Source organism: Polyodon spathula, chromosome 24, assembly GCF_017654505.1.
Source record: "Polyodon spathula isolate WHYD16114869_AA chromosome 24, ASM1765450v1, whole genome shotgun sequence".
Taxonomy (NCBI): domain Eukaryota; kingdom Metazoa; phylum Chordata; class Actinopteri; order Acipenseriformes; family Polyodontidae; genus Polyodon; species Polyodon spathula.
In genome coordinates this window covers 24063238-24080162 of record NC_054557.1, presented here as the reverse complement: position 1 = coordinate 24080162, position 16925 = coordinate 24063238, and the positions used below count along the sequence as shown (strand labels likewise).

The 16925-nt window shown below is 39.3% G+C and overlaps 1 protein-coding gene across 1 annotated transcript in view; it reads right to left on the bottom strand.

Annotated features, from left to right (window-relative positions):
• Positions 1 to 437: 437 nt before the first annotated feature.
• Positions 438 to 16925, bottom strand: part of LOC121298814 (zinc finger protein 271-like) — a 105453-nt gene continuing 88965 nt past the window's right edge. The window contains 1 exon segment of the mRNA XM_041226045.1: positions 438 to 1676. Coding sequence (XP_041081979.1) covers positions 1311 to 1676 — 366 coding nt within the window. The 3' untranslated portion in view covers positions 438 to 1310.

Here is a 16925-nt window from a genome sequence, read left to right as displayed (position 1 = left end):
TTACTCAGAAACTACAAAATTATATTCATTGCTGTAACAGATTAGAACTATGCTTGCTATTTCAATTTTAACTTTTTTTGCCAAATTGACGATTAATATCAATGTTTATTTTAGAAATAATTCTGTTTCTTTTTTCAACCTTTATTTTTGAATTCAGGCAGAGAATGAGTGAAATCAACCTTAAAAAAAAAAAAACTTTTTATGCCATTGAAAAACATCTAATTTAGTGAAACCCTTTATCATATTCAACATGCAACAAAACCATGGTTACCAACATTCTAACTGAAATAATGTTTGGTCACAGCTGAGCTGTACATTAAAAAAACTGTCTCAAATAATCCATAGTAAATGCAAAATATAAAAGTGTATTACACAGACCTTTACAGAATAAATCTGAGTAAAAACAAATGCACAGAACAAAACGAGTACCAGTACTGCTTCAGTCAACGAGATCGGTCAGAACAGGGTGAAACTACAGTACTAACGGACCACAAGCCATTCAGAGCAGAACGGAGATGGGACATACAGCAAGTATAAACTACACCAGGGGTCTTCTACCTTGGTCCTGGGGAGCTACTGTGGCTGCTGGTTTTCGCTTCAACCAATCTCTTACTTAATTGAACCAAGTACTGGCTTAATTAGTCAAGATTAACAGGTGTTCCAGATCTTTAGCCACTAATTATGTAAAGACACCTATAAAACCTGCTAGACAGGGGCTCTCCTGGACCACGGTTGGAGACTCCTGAACATCACAAACTAGAGAGGATTTCTAAATGATTATTTTTTGTAAGAAAGTTAAAAAATAATACTATAGACTTTGTGGGAAGGAGCAGTTCAATCTCTGTGCCTCAAGCCTGCCCTGGACTAACCCAGCTGTGGCAGTTCAGTCACCATACCCATCCACTGCTTGGTGGTGTTTTTGGAGAGCCAAGCAGAATGCTCTTAGACGGTGAAGATGCAATGCTGATCCATTCTTACTATCATTTTAATATTATTATTGTATTTGTTTTCCCAACATGTTTTATTCTTAAATGTACAGCTTGGGAGGGGGTCTAAGTGTAATGATTACTGCAGAAAGCACACACAAAGATAACAGAACAGTAATCTCTTATTACACTGAACACCGCATCCATATTTTAATAATGGTGCAATGAGCCTCCAGCATGAGTCAGTGCAGCTCCATTGCAACATATCCTAACTGCTGCATTGGGAGACAGTGGACAAAACGCTCTGGGATTATATACAGGACTGGTCAACACAGAGCGAAAAAAAGAATTGTACAGTAAAGGTTAACCTTTGTAGCATTGTTTTCATATAACAATTACAATGTAATCTAGTGTGTGGATTCGTTGGTGTTTTTTCAGGTTGTTTGAGTAACTGAAACTCTTGCCACAGTCAGAGCAGCGATATGGTTTCTCTCCTGTGTGAATTCGCTGGTGTGAAGCAAGGTTGTTTGACTGACTGAAACTCTTCCCACAGTCAGAGCAGCGATACGGTTTCTCTCCTGTGTGAATTCGCTGGTGTGAAATAAGGTTGTTTGACTGACTGAAACTCTTCCCACAGTCAGAGCAGCGATACGGTTTCTCTCCAGTGTGAATGCGCTGGTGTGAAACAAGGTGTCCTGACCGACTGAAACTCTTCTCACAGACAGAGCAGTGATAAAGTTTCTCTCCTGTGTGAGTTCGCTTGTGTATTTTAAGGTGGTCTACCCTGTTGTAACTCTTCCCACAGTCAGAGCAGCGATACGGTTTCTCTCCTGTGCGCGTTCGCTGGTGCATTTTAAAATACTCTAACTGGTTGAAACCTTTCCCACAATCAGGATATTCTCCAGCGCCTGCCCTCGCTTTAGCTGCTGGACTGGAACCTGGAAAATATGAACAAGAAAGAAAAGTACGAACATAAGAAAGGTTACAAAATGAGGCGGCCATTCGGCCCATCTTGCTCGTCTGGTTTTTAGTAGCATATTGATCCCACAATCTCACCAAGCAGCTTCTTGAAGGATCCCAGGGTGTCAGCTTCAACAACATTACTGGGGTTGGTTCCAGATGCCAACAATTCTCAGAGTAAAAAAAGTACATCCCATTTTCTGTTTTGAAAGCCCCTTCATCTAATCTCCATTTGTGACCCCTTTACCTTGTTTTTTTTCAGGTTGAAAAAAAGTCCCCTGGGTCAATACCGTCAATAATAAATTTTAGAATTTTGAATGCTTTAAACTGAGTAGTCTTTGTTCAAGACTGAATAGATTAAATTTTTTAAGCCTGTCTGCATATCACATGCCTTTTAAACCAGGAATAATTCCGTTCGCTCTTCTTTGCACTTTTTCTAGAGCAGCAATATCCTTTTTGTATCGAGGTGACCAGAACTGAACGCCATTCTAGATGAGGTCTTACTAATGCATTGTAAAGTTTTAACATTAATTCCCTTGATTTAAATTCAACACTTTTCACTATATATCCGAGCATTTTGTTGGCCTTTTTTTTTTTTTGTATAGCTTCTTCCCACTGTCTTGATGAAGACATGTCGGAGTCAACATAAACTCCTAGATCTTTTTCATAGATTTCATCATCAATTTCAGTGTCTCCTATATGGTATTTATAATGGACATTTTTTATTGCCTGCTTGCAGTACCTTACACTTGTCTATATTAAATATTGTTTACCATGTGTCTCACCAGTTCTGAATCTTGTCTAGATCATTTTGAATGACCTTTACTGCTGCAACGGTGTTTGCCATTTTTTTTTTTTGTTTTTTTTTTTTCTTTTTTTTTTTTTTTTTTTTTTTTTTTTTTTTTTTTTTTTTTTTTTTTTTTTTATTTTTTTTTTTTTTTGTTTTTTTTTTTTTTATCCTCCTATTTTTTAGTCGTCTGAAAAGCTATGGTGTTCTCTGCTGCAAGGAAAAATACTCCTGTGACTAATGTTAGTTACTTTAGATCACAAGAACATTGAGTCTGTTGATAATTACAAGTATTTGGGTATCTGGTTGGATAGGAATCAGGATTTTAAGGCTCACATTGAACATCTTACAAAAAAACTGAAATTTATGTTGGGTTTTTTGTACAGACTGAAATCTTGTTTCTCTATGGAAACAAAAAAGAAGCTTACTGCTTGTATGTTTTTGCCACAAATTGACTATGGTGATGCAGTATATAGGTTTGCATCACCATCAACTTTAGATAAGCTGGACTCGCTATATCATGTAGCATTGAGGTACAATACTCATCATTGTATATTATACGACTTGGTAGGCTGGACTTCTTTGGCTCTACGCAGGTTGAGGCACTGGTATACAAGGCTATTCAATGTAAAATTACCCTCTTATTTAAATGTATACCTTATAGCTTTCCATTATAACCATAGCCTCAGATCTCATTCTTTTTTGCATTTTAAAATGCCAAATGTGCGTACTGAGGCTGGTAAAGGATCCTTTACTCATTATGCATGAATGAGTTCCAGTCCAAACTAAAGCTGCACACCCATATATCTTTATTGCAATTTGAGAGTAAACTGCATGATTTCATGACTGAGGGTTATAATTGTTTTAAAAATACTCCACTACTTTTGTGTATTTTGATGATTGTTTTAAAAGCAATTTAAATGCCTCTTAATTGTATTTTATTGTGTTCTTTTCGCCCGATTGACTTGCTGCTACCTGCTTGGCTAGGTCTCATTCGTAAAAGAGGTTTTAATCTCAATGTGACTACCTAGTTAAATAAAGGATAAAGGTTTGCTTACTATACCAGAATCTAAGTCATAAATCACTTCAACACCATGATGTACGCACCTACGTCATATTTAAACCCACTTGCAGTACCATGCCGTATCAGCGTACGTTAAGTTTCCCATTCTATGAGCAGTTTTCTCAGTCTAGTGTTTCAGGTTTCATTCTCTAAGGCAGTGCTAGTACTGTGGAACGTGCAATGAAAGTCAGGTGACATTTGTATCCAATTGCATGTCATGCAGCGATTCCACATCTACGTGTGAGCGTTTAGAAGACAGATTGTGGGAAGCTATTCAACTTTTGTATGTATGTATGCATGCATGTATGTATGTACGTACAGACAGTGCCGTTAAAGTATTTATCCCATCTGATTTTCTGCATATTTGACACTGAATGTTATCAGATCTTCAACCAAAACCTTATATTAGATAAAAGGGACCCTGAGTGAACAAATAACACAATTTTGATACTTAATTTATTTATAAAAGAAAGCTATGCAACACCCAATGCCCCTGTGCGAAAAAGTTATCGTCCCCTTAGACTCAATAACTGGTTACGCCACCTTTAGCAACAATAACTGCAACTTCACGGGGAAGTGCTATGGCCCCTGATAGTGTTTATTGACAGAGTTAGTAAACATACACACATGGAGAGAAGGGTTCCGCCTCTTCAAGGCCCAACATTTAGTTGATCGATAGACACGATAAACAGGAGGGGGGCCACCGTCTCTGAGGTGACCCGACATACGAGAGGGGCACCGTCTCCGAGGTTACCCGACGTACAAAGAGGCTTGCGAATCGGAAAGAAAACAAAGTTAGTATTTGCTAAAACATATAATGTGTGGTGTTCCGCCTCTTCAAAGCCCAACATAATAGAAGGGGGGTTGCGTCGCTGAGGAGACCCGACAAACAGGAGAGGGGCCACTGTCTTTGAGGAGACCCGACAAACACGAGGGATGCCACCGCTTGGGGACCCTCACATAGAGGCATCAGACCTGAAAGAAGAATTCCAAAAGAAACATACATGCAGATGGAAGGGTTTGGCCGTGGGTCCCCTCTGACTCATGGAGAACCCTCCTCTATGAGGTAAATGAAGCGGAGCTTAACAAAGGGTTGGAGAAAGTGGAATCCCTAACCCCCCCCAAAAGATGGACCCCCGGCTCCCCGCTGACACAACGCATAAGAAAAAACATTGACGAAAGAAAACAAACACTTAATGTGACAAAGGGGTTAGTAGACTGTACCCTAATGACCATGTGAAGACCACCTGCACAGTGGAAAGAAAAAAAACCCTTTTAATTTTATTTCTTAGGGGGAAATCTTTGGTGGCTCAGGCAGAAAGGTCGACCCCACTCCAGACATACTAGCAATGGACTGCGGAGGATATTTCAGATGATGAAGAACGAATATAAGTTTCAACTGCTGATGAAGTCCAGCGCCCCATATTTTTAATTCAATATTGGTTAATGTTGGCTTTTGCAGCTGAAGTAGCTGCCCCTATTCTAAATGAATGAGGAGTGTAGAATTGCGAAGGAAGACCTGCTCTGGACACCACGGTGGAAAGGTGTGTTGAAAACCAATGCCTTGATACAATGGACCGGTTTGAATTTATAAACAAAGGGTCAGAGGATGAAATGGCCTTGCGTTCTGCAATGTACTTCAACATGGAAGTGAAGGGACACAGAGGAGAGTTGATCTTAGAAAGCTGAATACATTGTCCTTGCCGCAGTTGATCTGTTTTTGAAATGCAAAGAAATTAAATGAAATGAGAATCTGGGATGCGCTTGAGGTCACTGCAGCGGATACCGAGGGTAGGAAAGCTGGCAATAGAAGGAACTGTATACTCCCAGAACATCTCAAAAACCCGAAAAATGCAGATAGACATATGACTTCCATAGTTAAATCATCAAATGGAGAAAAAAAGCCATGGCGCAGAATTCAAATCAAGTTACTGAGAATTTCTATAGAAATAGGCAGGCGAGCAGAAGGAGCCGGAGAGCACTTAGAAATTCCTTGTAAAAGGAGACGAACCGCTGGAATTGATAATAGAGTTGGGGAATTGATCGACATCAAGCGAAATTGATGCTGAATTCCTGACAAATATAGTCTGATTGTAGCTGGTGCCAGATGTAGAGAGTCCTTTGCACGCACTATGAACATCATGATCCAGTCCTAGTTGAATGGAGTAGGATTAATCCTGCTTTGTAAACAAAGTTACATAACATGCCCAACCTGTAGAGTACGAGGATCTGGTAGATTGGGCAAGTGCTGATGCCATGTAATCTTGAGCTGAATTAAGAAGTTTGTTAATAGTTGGATTTAGTTGAAATCAGCTGATTGAACTGTGGCGTTGCTGCTGGATATTGCAGAGCTGTGGGCAGCAAACTGTGGAATTTGGAAATCTATAAACGGATAGGGCATCAGCTGCATTATTAAAAATGCCCGGTAGGTGGCAAGCTTGTATTAGGAAATCATTAGAGACTGAAATCCATACTAGCCCCCGCAGCAATTGCATGATAAGAGGGGAAGAGGAACATCCTTTATTTATAATATGCACTGTAGTTGAATTATCACAGTAAAATAGTATTGATTTCTTAGACCAGAGATGACCTCATAGCTGGGCAGCTGCTACTATTGGGTATATCTCTAGCAGAGCTGAGGATTTTAGAGGAGGAGATGTTTTCGATTTTCTCAGGCCATGTACTGCAATTCAACTCAGTGACATTTGTGGGTTTGAGGACAAACTGCTCATTTCAGGTCCTGTCACAACATCTCAAATGGGGTTTAGGTCTGGACTTAGACTAGGCCATTCCAAAATTTTAAATTTCTTTTTCTTCAAGCATTACTGTGGAATGCAGTGTTTGGTTTTCGCCTGACATAACGGGGCCCTTCCACATGAACTTCCACTTTTGACTCTGTCCATAGAACACTGTTCCAGAACTCTTGAGGATCATCCAGGTGCTTTTTGGCAAACTTGAGACAAGCATTCATGTTCTTCTTAGTGAGCAGTGGTTTCCGCCTTGCTACTCTGCCATGAATCCCATTTTTGCCCAGTGTCTTTCTGATGGTGGAGTCATGAACACTGACCTTAGCCGAGGCTAGAGAGGCCTGCAGATCCCTGGATGTTGTTCTAGGTTTCTCTGTGACTTCCTGGACGATTTTACGTCTTGCTCTTGGAGAGATTTTGGCAGGACGGCCACTCCTGGGAAGATTCACTACTGTCCCAAACTTTCTCCATTTGGACAATATGGCTCTGACTGTGGTTTGCTGGATCCCCAGAGCCTTAGAAATGGCTTTGTAACCCTTTCCAGACTGATAGGCACTTTTTTTCCCCAGAGGTCTTCAGGAATTTATTTTGATCGTGGCATGATGTGCCTCTAGAACCTGTGTGCTGACAACTTCACTCTGATGGTAAGGCCCAAAGTTAGTCAGATTTATACTGGGCAGGGCTGGCCCAAATCAGGCCTGCTTATTAACCAAAGTATTCAAACAGCTGACCCTAATTATCCCTTTAATTGGGTTGAGTTAACTAGGGGTGCAATAACTTTTTCACACCTGAAGATTCCATATTCAATTACTTGCACACCAAACAAATGAAAGCACCACCAAACTGGTGTAATTTTTTCTCTCTCAGACTCCCTCTATATATACTACAATCCACAAAAAGATCTGACCAAATCCAATGTGAAAAATGTGCAGAAATGCAAAAAATCAGACAGGGGGCAAATACTTTTTCATGGCACTGTGTGTGTATGTATGTATATATATATATATATATGTTTTAAATTATTATTTTTTATTATTAGTCTTACTTTAGTTGTAGTTTATATAGTTTTTAGTGAAAGCAACAGGAGTGAAGTTGGTTCAGATGATTTCAACACCAGTGACAGTGATGCTGACTTATCACTCAGCGATGACAATGAAGACGATGTGGAGCCAAGAACAGTACAAACTGTACAAACAAAAGAGAATGCAGCTACTTTACAGGTAAGCCAGCTGCAAACAAGAATCTGTTTGGTTTGAAATGGCAGTGCTGTGACAAAATACTACCAAAACACAGCACTGGGTACAAGGCATTAAAGTAGGCATCTGAGGCAGCCAGATCCAGCACAATGCCTGCGCAAAGTATCCCTGAACACGCATTTGTGATTACAGTATAATTGTAAATCTCAAAAAACTACTCACTTCTAAATCTTTTGTAGTCATCTTTGTATTACTTTAGTATAAATACATGTTAATTTGGATTCACATGTTTTTTTCTGACTATGTGAACGAAGAGACACACATCTGCCCATTTTCCCATTGGAAATAGTGATATTTTGAAATGTCACTGTCCTGGTCACAAAGGCAAAGTTTGTGGGGAATAATAGCCATGTTCTATACTTTTGAGGCATAAGCAATTAGCAAATAACACTTACTACCCAGGAACAAAAATGTATTTATTTTTTTTGTTACACAGTGTTATGATTGTTATTAGCAGTGTTTTTTTCATTACTTAAAAAATTGTTATTATCTCTACTGAATATGGGTATGCAGTACACAAGAGCATAAAGGGTTAATGAAAACAGAGTTTAGGTCATTTATTTGTGTTTTATTCATCATATGTTAACATTTTATAGCAATTACAGGTTTGAAAACATTATTACTTTCAAAATTCAGTACCCGGGAAGGGGTTTCATTTTTACATCTGGAGTTGAAGTGGTTAATATAGATTAGGAAGAGCAGTGGACCTAATACTGATCTCTGTGGTATTCAACTGGTTACCTCGCTTCATTATGAAGTTTCTCAGTCAGTGCTTTCTGTTTTCTGCATGTTAACCACTCCCTAATTTCAGTTAATCTTTAATGCGGGACTTTGACAAAAGCTTTCTGGAAATCTACACAAACCATGTCATATGCTTTGCAATTATCCATTGTCGAAGTTGCATCCTCAAAAAATCAGGTTAGTTAGACAGGCTCTCCCTTTCCTAAAACCATGCTGACCATCTCCCAGGACACTTACCATATAGGTCATTTTCTATTGTGGATCTCATTACAGTTTCCATAAGTTTACATAAAATAGAAGTCAGGCTTACTGGTCTGTAGTTACCTGGTTCGGTTTTGTCTCCCTTTTTGTGGATCACTACTACATTTGCAATTCTCCAGTCTGTCGGTACGACCCCTGTGTCAAGAGACTGTTGCATGATCTTGGTTAGCGGTTTGTAAATAACTTCTTTCATTTCTTCGAGTACTATTGGGAGGATCTCATCTGGCCCAGGGGATTTGTTTATTTTAAGAGCTCTATTCCCATTAACACTTCTGCCTCTTATGCTAAAGTTACTTAAAACTGGATAGCAACAGGTTGACAGGTGGGGCATGTTGTCCATATCCTCCTTTGTAAAAACTTGTGAAAAGTAATCATTTAATATATTTGTTGTTTTTACCTCTTCATCTATGATGTTGCTATTTGTATCTTAGACATTTTACCTCCTCCAGTTCTTTTGCTGTTATAATATTAGAAAAACCTTCTGGAATTGGTTTTAGCCTCCATGGCAATGTTAATGTCTTGGCCTTTCTAACTTCCTTTTTGAATTGCGCTTGCAGTTTCCAATATTCTTTCTCTGTCTTTTGTTGGTCCCTTTTAAAGGTCTGTAAACTGCCTCCCCCAAGAGTAAAACAGGTTTAAAAGGCATTGAATCGCAAAAGGACAATCAGTACTGTATCTTCAGCCAAGCCCCATCCCTTGTTCGTTGTATTTTTCACATACATCTTTATAGACGTGCATACTGATAAATCCTCTCCTGATCACTCGTTTTATCACCAAACTCCAATAATGTGATCAGTCATTATTATATTACTATAACATCTGCAAACCTCTGCAAATGTCCGTGATATTCTTTGAGTGCTGGATGCAGAAGCAGAAGCAGCTATCTCCTTTGTTTATGTCTTATGTCTGTGGTGCATGGGTCTATCAGATATGGCCCTTTTTATTTTCGGCTTCATTCAGGTCCTATCGGTCTCACTCGGCCATTGAAAGGTTTTCTGTGTTTTTTCCAGAGAAAAAATGACTGGAGACCTGTGCTTTACATCTTTTTGATGTCGGACTAACCAACGTCGGACTGGAAAGGGAAAATTTTAACGTCAGACCTGGTCCGACATAGGACCGCAAAGGGTTAGACCATTTTGTTTTCAATTTGTCTACTTCTGGGATGTTTTTTTTTCTACCTCTAGTACGACATTTTTAAAAAACAGTAATCCTTTCTCTGTAGATATTTTCTGCATTTCACTCCAATCTACTTACGTCAGTCTGTTTCATTCCTTCATAGTTTGCCTTTTTAACACTGTAAACCTTAGTTTTAGTCGTTACTTTTTGGGTTTTAATAGCACATCAAAATGAGATCATGTTGTGATCCGAGTTAGCCAATGGTTCTCGGACCTCCGTTCTGGTTATTCTGAGGGGCAGCTTGTAGGCTTAGCGCATGTGACTAGGTGGTGGAGTGGATTAATGCATGGGAATTTCAGCTGTGGGGGCTTGTACTAGTTGGAAAACACAAAGTTAAACTTAAAGCCTTTGTGTGTAAAAGCAGTCAGTAAAGACTGATGCTGGTGAAACCGAGCCTGGGGATCAAAAACTGCTTTCAAAGCTCTCCTGTAATGTTTCAGGTCTATTTCCTCCAACACAAGCTACAATGAGGCATTTTTCCTATTATGGGGTCTATACTGATCATACACAGAACTAGTGTAATCCATATCAGAAAAACCAACACCTGATTGAAAACAGCTGTCAATGATGTGCTTGGAGACTGGAACTGCTCCCTCCCTCTCCTCTCCTCTCTCCTCTCTCTGTCTGGAATCATCTTGTTTATTGTTGTACAGATATACAAGTTAGAAATTTGCAGCACCATAAAATCCATATAGTTCTACACTGAGCATGATGATATATACAGTACTTCAGTGTTTCTCCACCATGGTATAACAACCCACAAAGCAATGGCAACATTATATCTATATCTGAAGTTCACCAGTAGCGAGTCATATCTTGAACTGGTTGGAGTGGTCCAGGGAAAACAAACAGCTAGTAATGTAACCTACATGTTTGTTCGCTCGCTCCCTCCCCCGACTGTAGATATCACACAATTTAGAATGACAATGTCACAGCTACTGGGAGTCACTCACCTGCTAGATTCCATTCTGAATGTGACTGCCTGTCTTCCTTTCCAACTCCTTGTGTGCTGTTGGAAGAGCCTTCCTCTCCAGCCTCTTGCTCTGTCACACAGATTCTCTCCAGCACCACACTACACTCCCGCAGGCATACTGGCTCCAGCTCACGGATGTTTGGTTTGAAGTCCTCGGATTCTTCCTTCCCTGGTTCCATGTGATCAAACTCTACTTCAGGGGGCTCCTGTTTGATATGGACAGTTTTCAGCATCTCTTCACGTTTAACAGGATTGTGCTCAGCTTCAATGTCAGAGACCTCTGGCTGACTGCTGTACCATTGCACCTCACAGAGCTCCTGTTTAATGGGGAGGGAAGCCAGCCCAGAGAACTCCACTCTAATGGGGACAGGTTCAAGTTCAGGGAATTCCTCTTTAACCTGGACAGATTCCATCTTCACACTGTTCACAGCAGGACACTGAACTGTGTTTAGTAGCTGCTGGGAAAAAATAGATAATAAATAAGTTGTTTTTTTTTGTTTTTTTTTTAATACAGTGCTACTAAGGCCATTTAAGGGGCTGGCAAAATCTGGCCTGAATAGCAGAGGTGGCTTTACTATTGAAGGGACATAGAATTTATTGTAATAAGTACGAGTACAAGAGTGTTATCTGTTCAAAAAGTTTACACAGTGTACCCATTCCATATATTTACTGTGCATTTCCTCTGGGCAACTTGTTCGAACATTTGTTTCCAATTTGTAACGCACACACGCATGCAGTGTTCTCGCCAGCACTATTGAGCTTAACGGGTCGCTACGTTGCTTCCTTGGAAAAATGATGCTGTACATTCCCCCTGTTGACAGATAAGACTAGATACTGGAAGCACCCTTGATACACAGCTCTGCAACAACCAACACTGTTGCTGATCTTTATTATTATACCATAACTATGTTCCCTCTAAAACTTTCATTTAGTTAGCCACTGTGTCTTAACATTTTTTAGCCACACTAGAAAAAATTTAGCCACTAACAATACTAAACAAGTTTAAACATACTGTCATCCAGGCAAAAAGACGTGTATTATCTGAAAACATGCAGAAATTTCCCATATAATGTGTGGCGGAGTGTCCTGCCCCTTTATGTTTATTAGTGTTTTATGTTGTATGTATTGTGTTAATATTGGTGTTTATGTATAAAATACACAGGATATAACTACGGGTTACGAGCACGAGTGTGTAAAATGTGCATTTTTATTTAGGCACGAGGATTGCACAGCACTTCCCGTGCAGGTAAAATAATGCGAGCACAGGGAATTACACTTAATTCACGTGCAGTTGTGCCAAGACTCCAATTAAATGACTGATTAGCAATCTATTCTGTTTTCACTCACTCGGGGTTGTGTGTTCTGTGAGTGGAAAACAGGGGGGAGGAGGAGAAAACAAAAAGAGAAGTAAAACTAAATAATTTAACTCGTCGGGTTTGTCGTTTCGTCCACTGTTTGTTTACTGTTTTGTCGTTCTGTTGGTCTTATTTGGCGTAGAGCGCCGTGTGCTGTTTGTTTAAACCTTTTTGTTTCATTAAAACACTGCCCAGTCATTGCGTCTCAGTTTTCATCCGCCAGTCCTTCTTGTGGAGTGTGTTTCTGGTCTGACGTCACCCCTGCAAAGCCACCCTGTTCACAAATGCCAGACCCTACCATTTACAATACACAAATATTATATTTAATTTGCACTATAACTCTGATTCCCATCTAATAAATGCCAAACTAAGTCCCACGTGAAAAAACGTTACAGATTTCCTAAATTCTGAATAGGTTTGCAGAGAGTCATATACTGCATAATTCTTTACATTATTTCAACTGTGACACGGTTTCCTTTCTACTACAGAACGGTAAAGCAAAATTGTGCCAGTAGACACAGTGCTATTAGTGTATGTTAATATTAATGCCTCCCTATTAATGTTTGTTAATATTCATCAACAGCAGCTCTAGTTAAACACGACTCTACTAATGTGATTAACAATATTAATAGGATTGTACAGCCACTACTGTGTTTAAAAGAAACTTTTTTTACCATGTTCTTTCACCTGTGGCTACTGACAGTAAAATATTGCACCGATTCTGACATTAAAACTCAATAAAATCATAGTGAGAAGAATTCTCCTTAAAATAACTATTTCCAAAATATAGCAAACGGGGGGGGAGATGAACGAACGAACTTAGCTGTGATCTTGAAGTTGCGTGTTTCTGGCTTGCAGTCTGTGAAAACGTTCTTTTGTGAAGCAGTCATGGTTTCAAACAGAGGGTATATTTGAAACCATGACTGCTTCACCTTCCTGTGACTAGTATCAGAGTCATATTTTAGTTGTGTGCATGGGTGACTGCTATTCCTTGGGCTGCATCTTTTGGAACATGATTCTGGTAATTGGTCTGTACAATTTGATTTATATAATTTTTTTCCCCCCGGATGCCATTGGATGCCATGTGGGTTTTTTTGCGATTGTTTGTTTTGTAAAAGCTGCGCCGTCCGCTGATTGTTTTTATTAGAACCTCTGTCCTCCTGTTTGTGGCATGCAATGTTACGTGATCAAGCTAAAGAACTTTCATTTGGCAAAATGAAATCAAACTAAACTGTCTGTATTGACACACTTTGAAAGTGCTGGCAGTCTTACACAAGCACATTTTCCAAAGCCTTCACCACCGTGGTGAACTTCAGGAAAAATAGTTGAGCCACAAGGGAAAACATTTTGCTTGTAAAACTGGACATGTACTGTCTCCCACATTTTCTATTTTAAAACCTACGTACTATATGAAAATCTATCTATGGGAAACTGAAGTCATAACAAAAGGATTATTGTAAAACTGTGGAACTTTTTACTTTTTTTTTTTTTTTTTTTAAGATCTAGAAATAATACCAGTCACCCATGCACAGAACTAAAATGTGACCGTGATACTAGTCACAGGGAGGTGAAGCAATCATGGTTTTGCTTGTGGCGACATGGCGTGCAGCTAGTGGGAACGTAGCATAACAAGGAGGGTTAAATAAATAAATTGTTCAGATGAAGAACAGTAATGTGTATTCCAAACAGTGATGAGATATTCAATATTTTTTTTTATTTCTAGGACTTTAAAAATAATCCTTTTGTATGACTTCAGTTTCTCATAGATAGATTTTCATATAGTACGTACGTTTTAAAATAGAAAATGCGAGACGCAGTAAATGTCCAGTTTTACTTGTGGTAAGTGGAAAAAACGTTTATGTTGTATATTCTATAACTATGGAACAACAGAGACAAACAGGTTTTCCACTTATTCTTGCAAGAACACGTGTGATCAAGTGTAAGTTACGTCTTTTAATGGTGTGACAACCATATATATCGAATGACAACAAAAGCAGAACTCCAGTCACATGACCACAGAAAAGTGTATTAGAATATTTAAATGTCAAACGATGCACATTATTAGTATAGCTTTTTTTTTTAGTAATTAATAAGTAACCTATATTATTTTAACTACAAATAATACAACTCGCATGCAAAAACTACTACTATGCTGTAGGCTACAATTTAAAAAAAAAAAACTGTGAATTAAAAAAAGTGTGGAAAACCTAATATTTATGCTATTTTTGAAAGAAGAATAAAAACAGCACTAATTATAATCCACATAATCGTAGGCCACTAATGTTTTGAAAGGTAAAAACAGGTTTCTCAGTCGGACAGAAACGATAACACTATGGCAAAAACCTAGTTTTCCCTCAGTGGAATGGCGTACATGCTACTCTGTATCTACCTACTTTCAACCATAGATATAGAATATTATCCTGACAACTACTTCCACAAAGCGCAAGCATGGGCACGACTTGTCCTGGGTCGTCTGCAGGGGGTTGCAAGGATCGCAGTTTCTTTCCCCACCTGGGCAGTCTAAAACAAGTGACTTTTATAAACCACAGTATAAAAAAAAAAGGTTTGTTTGTTTACGTGCAAACACACACAGACTGAACAAAAATATAAACGCATCATGTAAAGTGTTGGTCCCATGTTTAATGAGCTGAAATAAGACAGGTGAGGCATATCAAGAAGCTGATTAAACAGCATGATCATTACACAAATGCACCTTGTGCTGGGGACAATAAAAGGCTACTCTAAAATGTGCAGTTTTGTCACACAACACAATACCACAGATATCTCAAGTTTTGAAAGAGCTTGCAATTGACATGCTGACTGCAGGAATCTCCACCAGAGCTGTTGCCAGAGAATTGAATGTTCATTTCTCTACCATAAGCCGCCTCCAATGTCATTTTAGAGAATTCGGCAGTACGTCTAACCAGCCTCACAACCGCAGACCACATGTAACCACGCCAGCCCAGGACCTCATCAGGATTCTTCGCCAGCCCAGGACCACATATGGTTTCTTCACCTGCGGGATCGTCTGAGACCAGCCACCCGGACAGCTGATAAAACTGTGGGTTTGCACAACCGAATAATTTCTGCACAAACTGTCAGAAACCGTCTCGGGTAAGCTCATCTGCATGCTTGTAGCCCTCACCAGGGTTGTGACCCGACTGCAGACTTCAGTGGGCAAATGCTCACCTTTGATGGCCACTGGCACGCTGGAGAAGTGTGCTCTTCATGGATGAATCCTGGTTTCAACTGTACTGGGCGTGTATGGCGTCATGTTGGAGAGCAGTTTGCTGATGTCAACGTTGTGAATACAATGCCCTATGGTGGCAGTGGGGTTATGCTATGGGCAGGCATAGGAACACAACTGCATTTTATCTTTGGCAATTTGAATGCACAGAGATACCGTGAGAAGATCCTGAGACCCATTGTCGTACCATTCATCCGCCGCCACCACCACATGTTTCAGCATGATAATACATGGCCCCCCATGTCGCAAGGATCTGTACACAATTCTTGAAAGCTGAAAGTGTCCCAGTTCTTCCATGGCTTGCATACTCACCAGACATGTCACCCATTGAGCATGTTTCTGATGCTCTGGATCGACGTGTATGACAGCGTGTTCCAGTTCCCGCCAATATCCAGCAACTTCGCACAGCCATTGAAGAGGAGTGGTACAACATTCCACAGGCCAGTCAACAGCCTGATCAACTCTATGTCAAGGAGATGTGTCGCACTGCATGAAGCAAATGGTTGTCACATCAGACACTGACTGGTTTTCTGATCCACACCCCTAAGGTATCTGTGACCAACAGATGCATATCTGTATTCCCAGTCATGTGAAATCCATAGATTAGGGCCTAATGAATTTATTTCAATTGACTGATTTCCTTATATGAACTGTAACTCAGTAAAATCTTTGAAATTGTTGCATGTTGCGTTTATATTTTTGTTCACTAATATATATATATATATATATATTTTTTTTTTTTTTTTTAATTTGTTTAAAAAAAAAAAAAAAAGGTGTGTTTTGTAGTACATAACTTGAATTTTTTTTTTTTTTTTAACTGCTTAAAGCATGCTGTTGAGCTTAAATTGCTTTGTGAAATAAATAGATGGCATTGTTCAATGGGGGACAGTATTGAGCAGGCTTAGTCATGCCAAACAGTGAAGTTCAAATGACCAGTAGAGTAAAAAAAGAAAAACATAATAAATCGTACACTATATAAAAAGAGGGTTGACACACATATATATATATATATATTACACACACAATCACTGATCATGTGTTGCCTGGTTACTAAAAGACAATTAAATAAAGATTGTTTGCTACATTTGATGTCACTGTTGCAGTATAAATTGGGTTTATACAAGCAGTAAACTTACCCGATGAGGGAACTGCCTGATCACTGTTCTGCCGCTACTGTGCGCCTGTAAAGAAAGAAAGTTTTGTTCTGAGTTTCAAGCCACGGTAATTATTTGCATATGTTGTAACACAGGTGCAGATATTCCTACAGTGGCATGATACGTTGTCGGCATGTTAGTTAAAGTGCTAAGAAATTGTTACGCGAGGGAGCGTGTTGTGCTCTGCCTAAATTGACTTTGCAAGTAGATAAGTGCTCTGTGTTACAGTCCGATATTGTCCATTCAATGGATTTATTTTGCATCTAGGATGCAAAATTT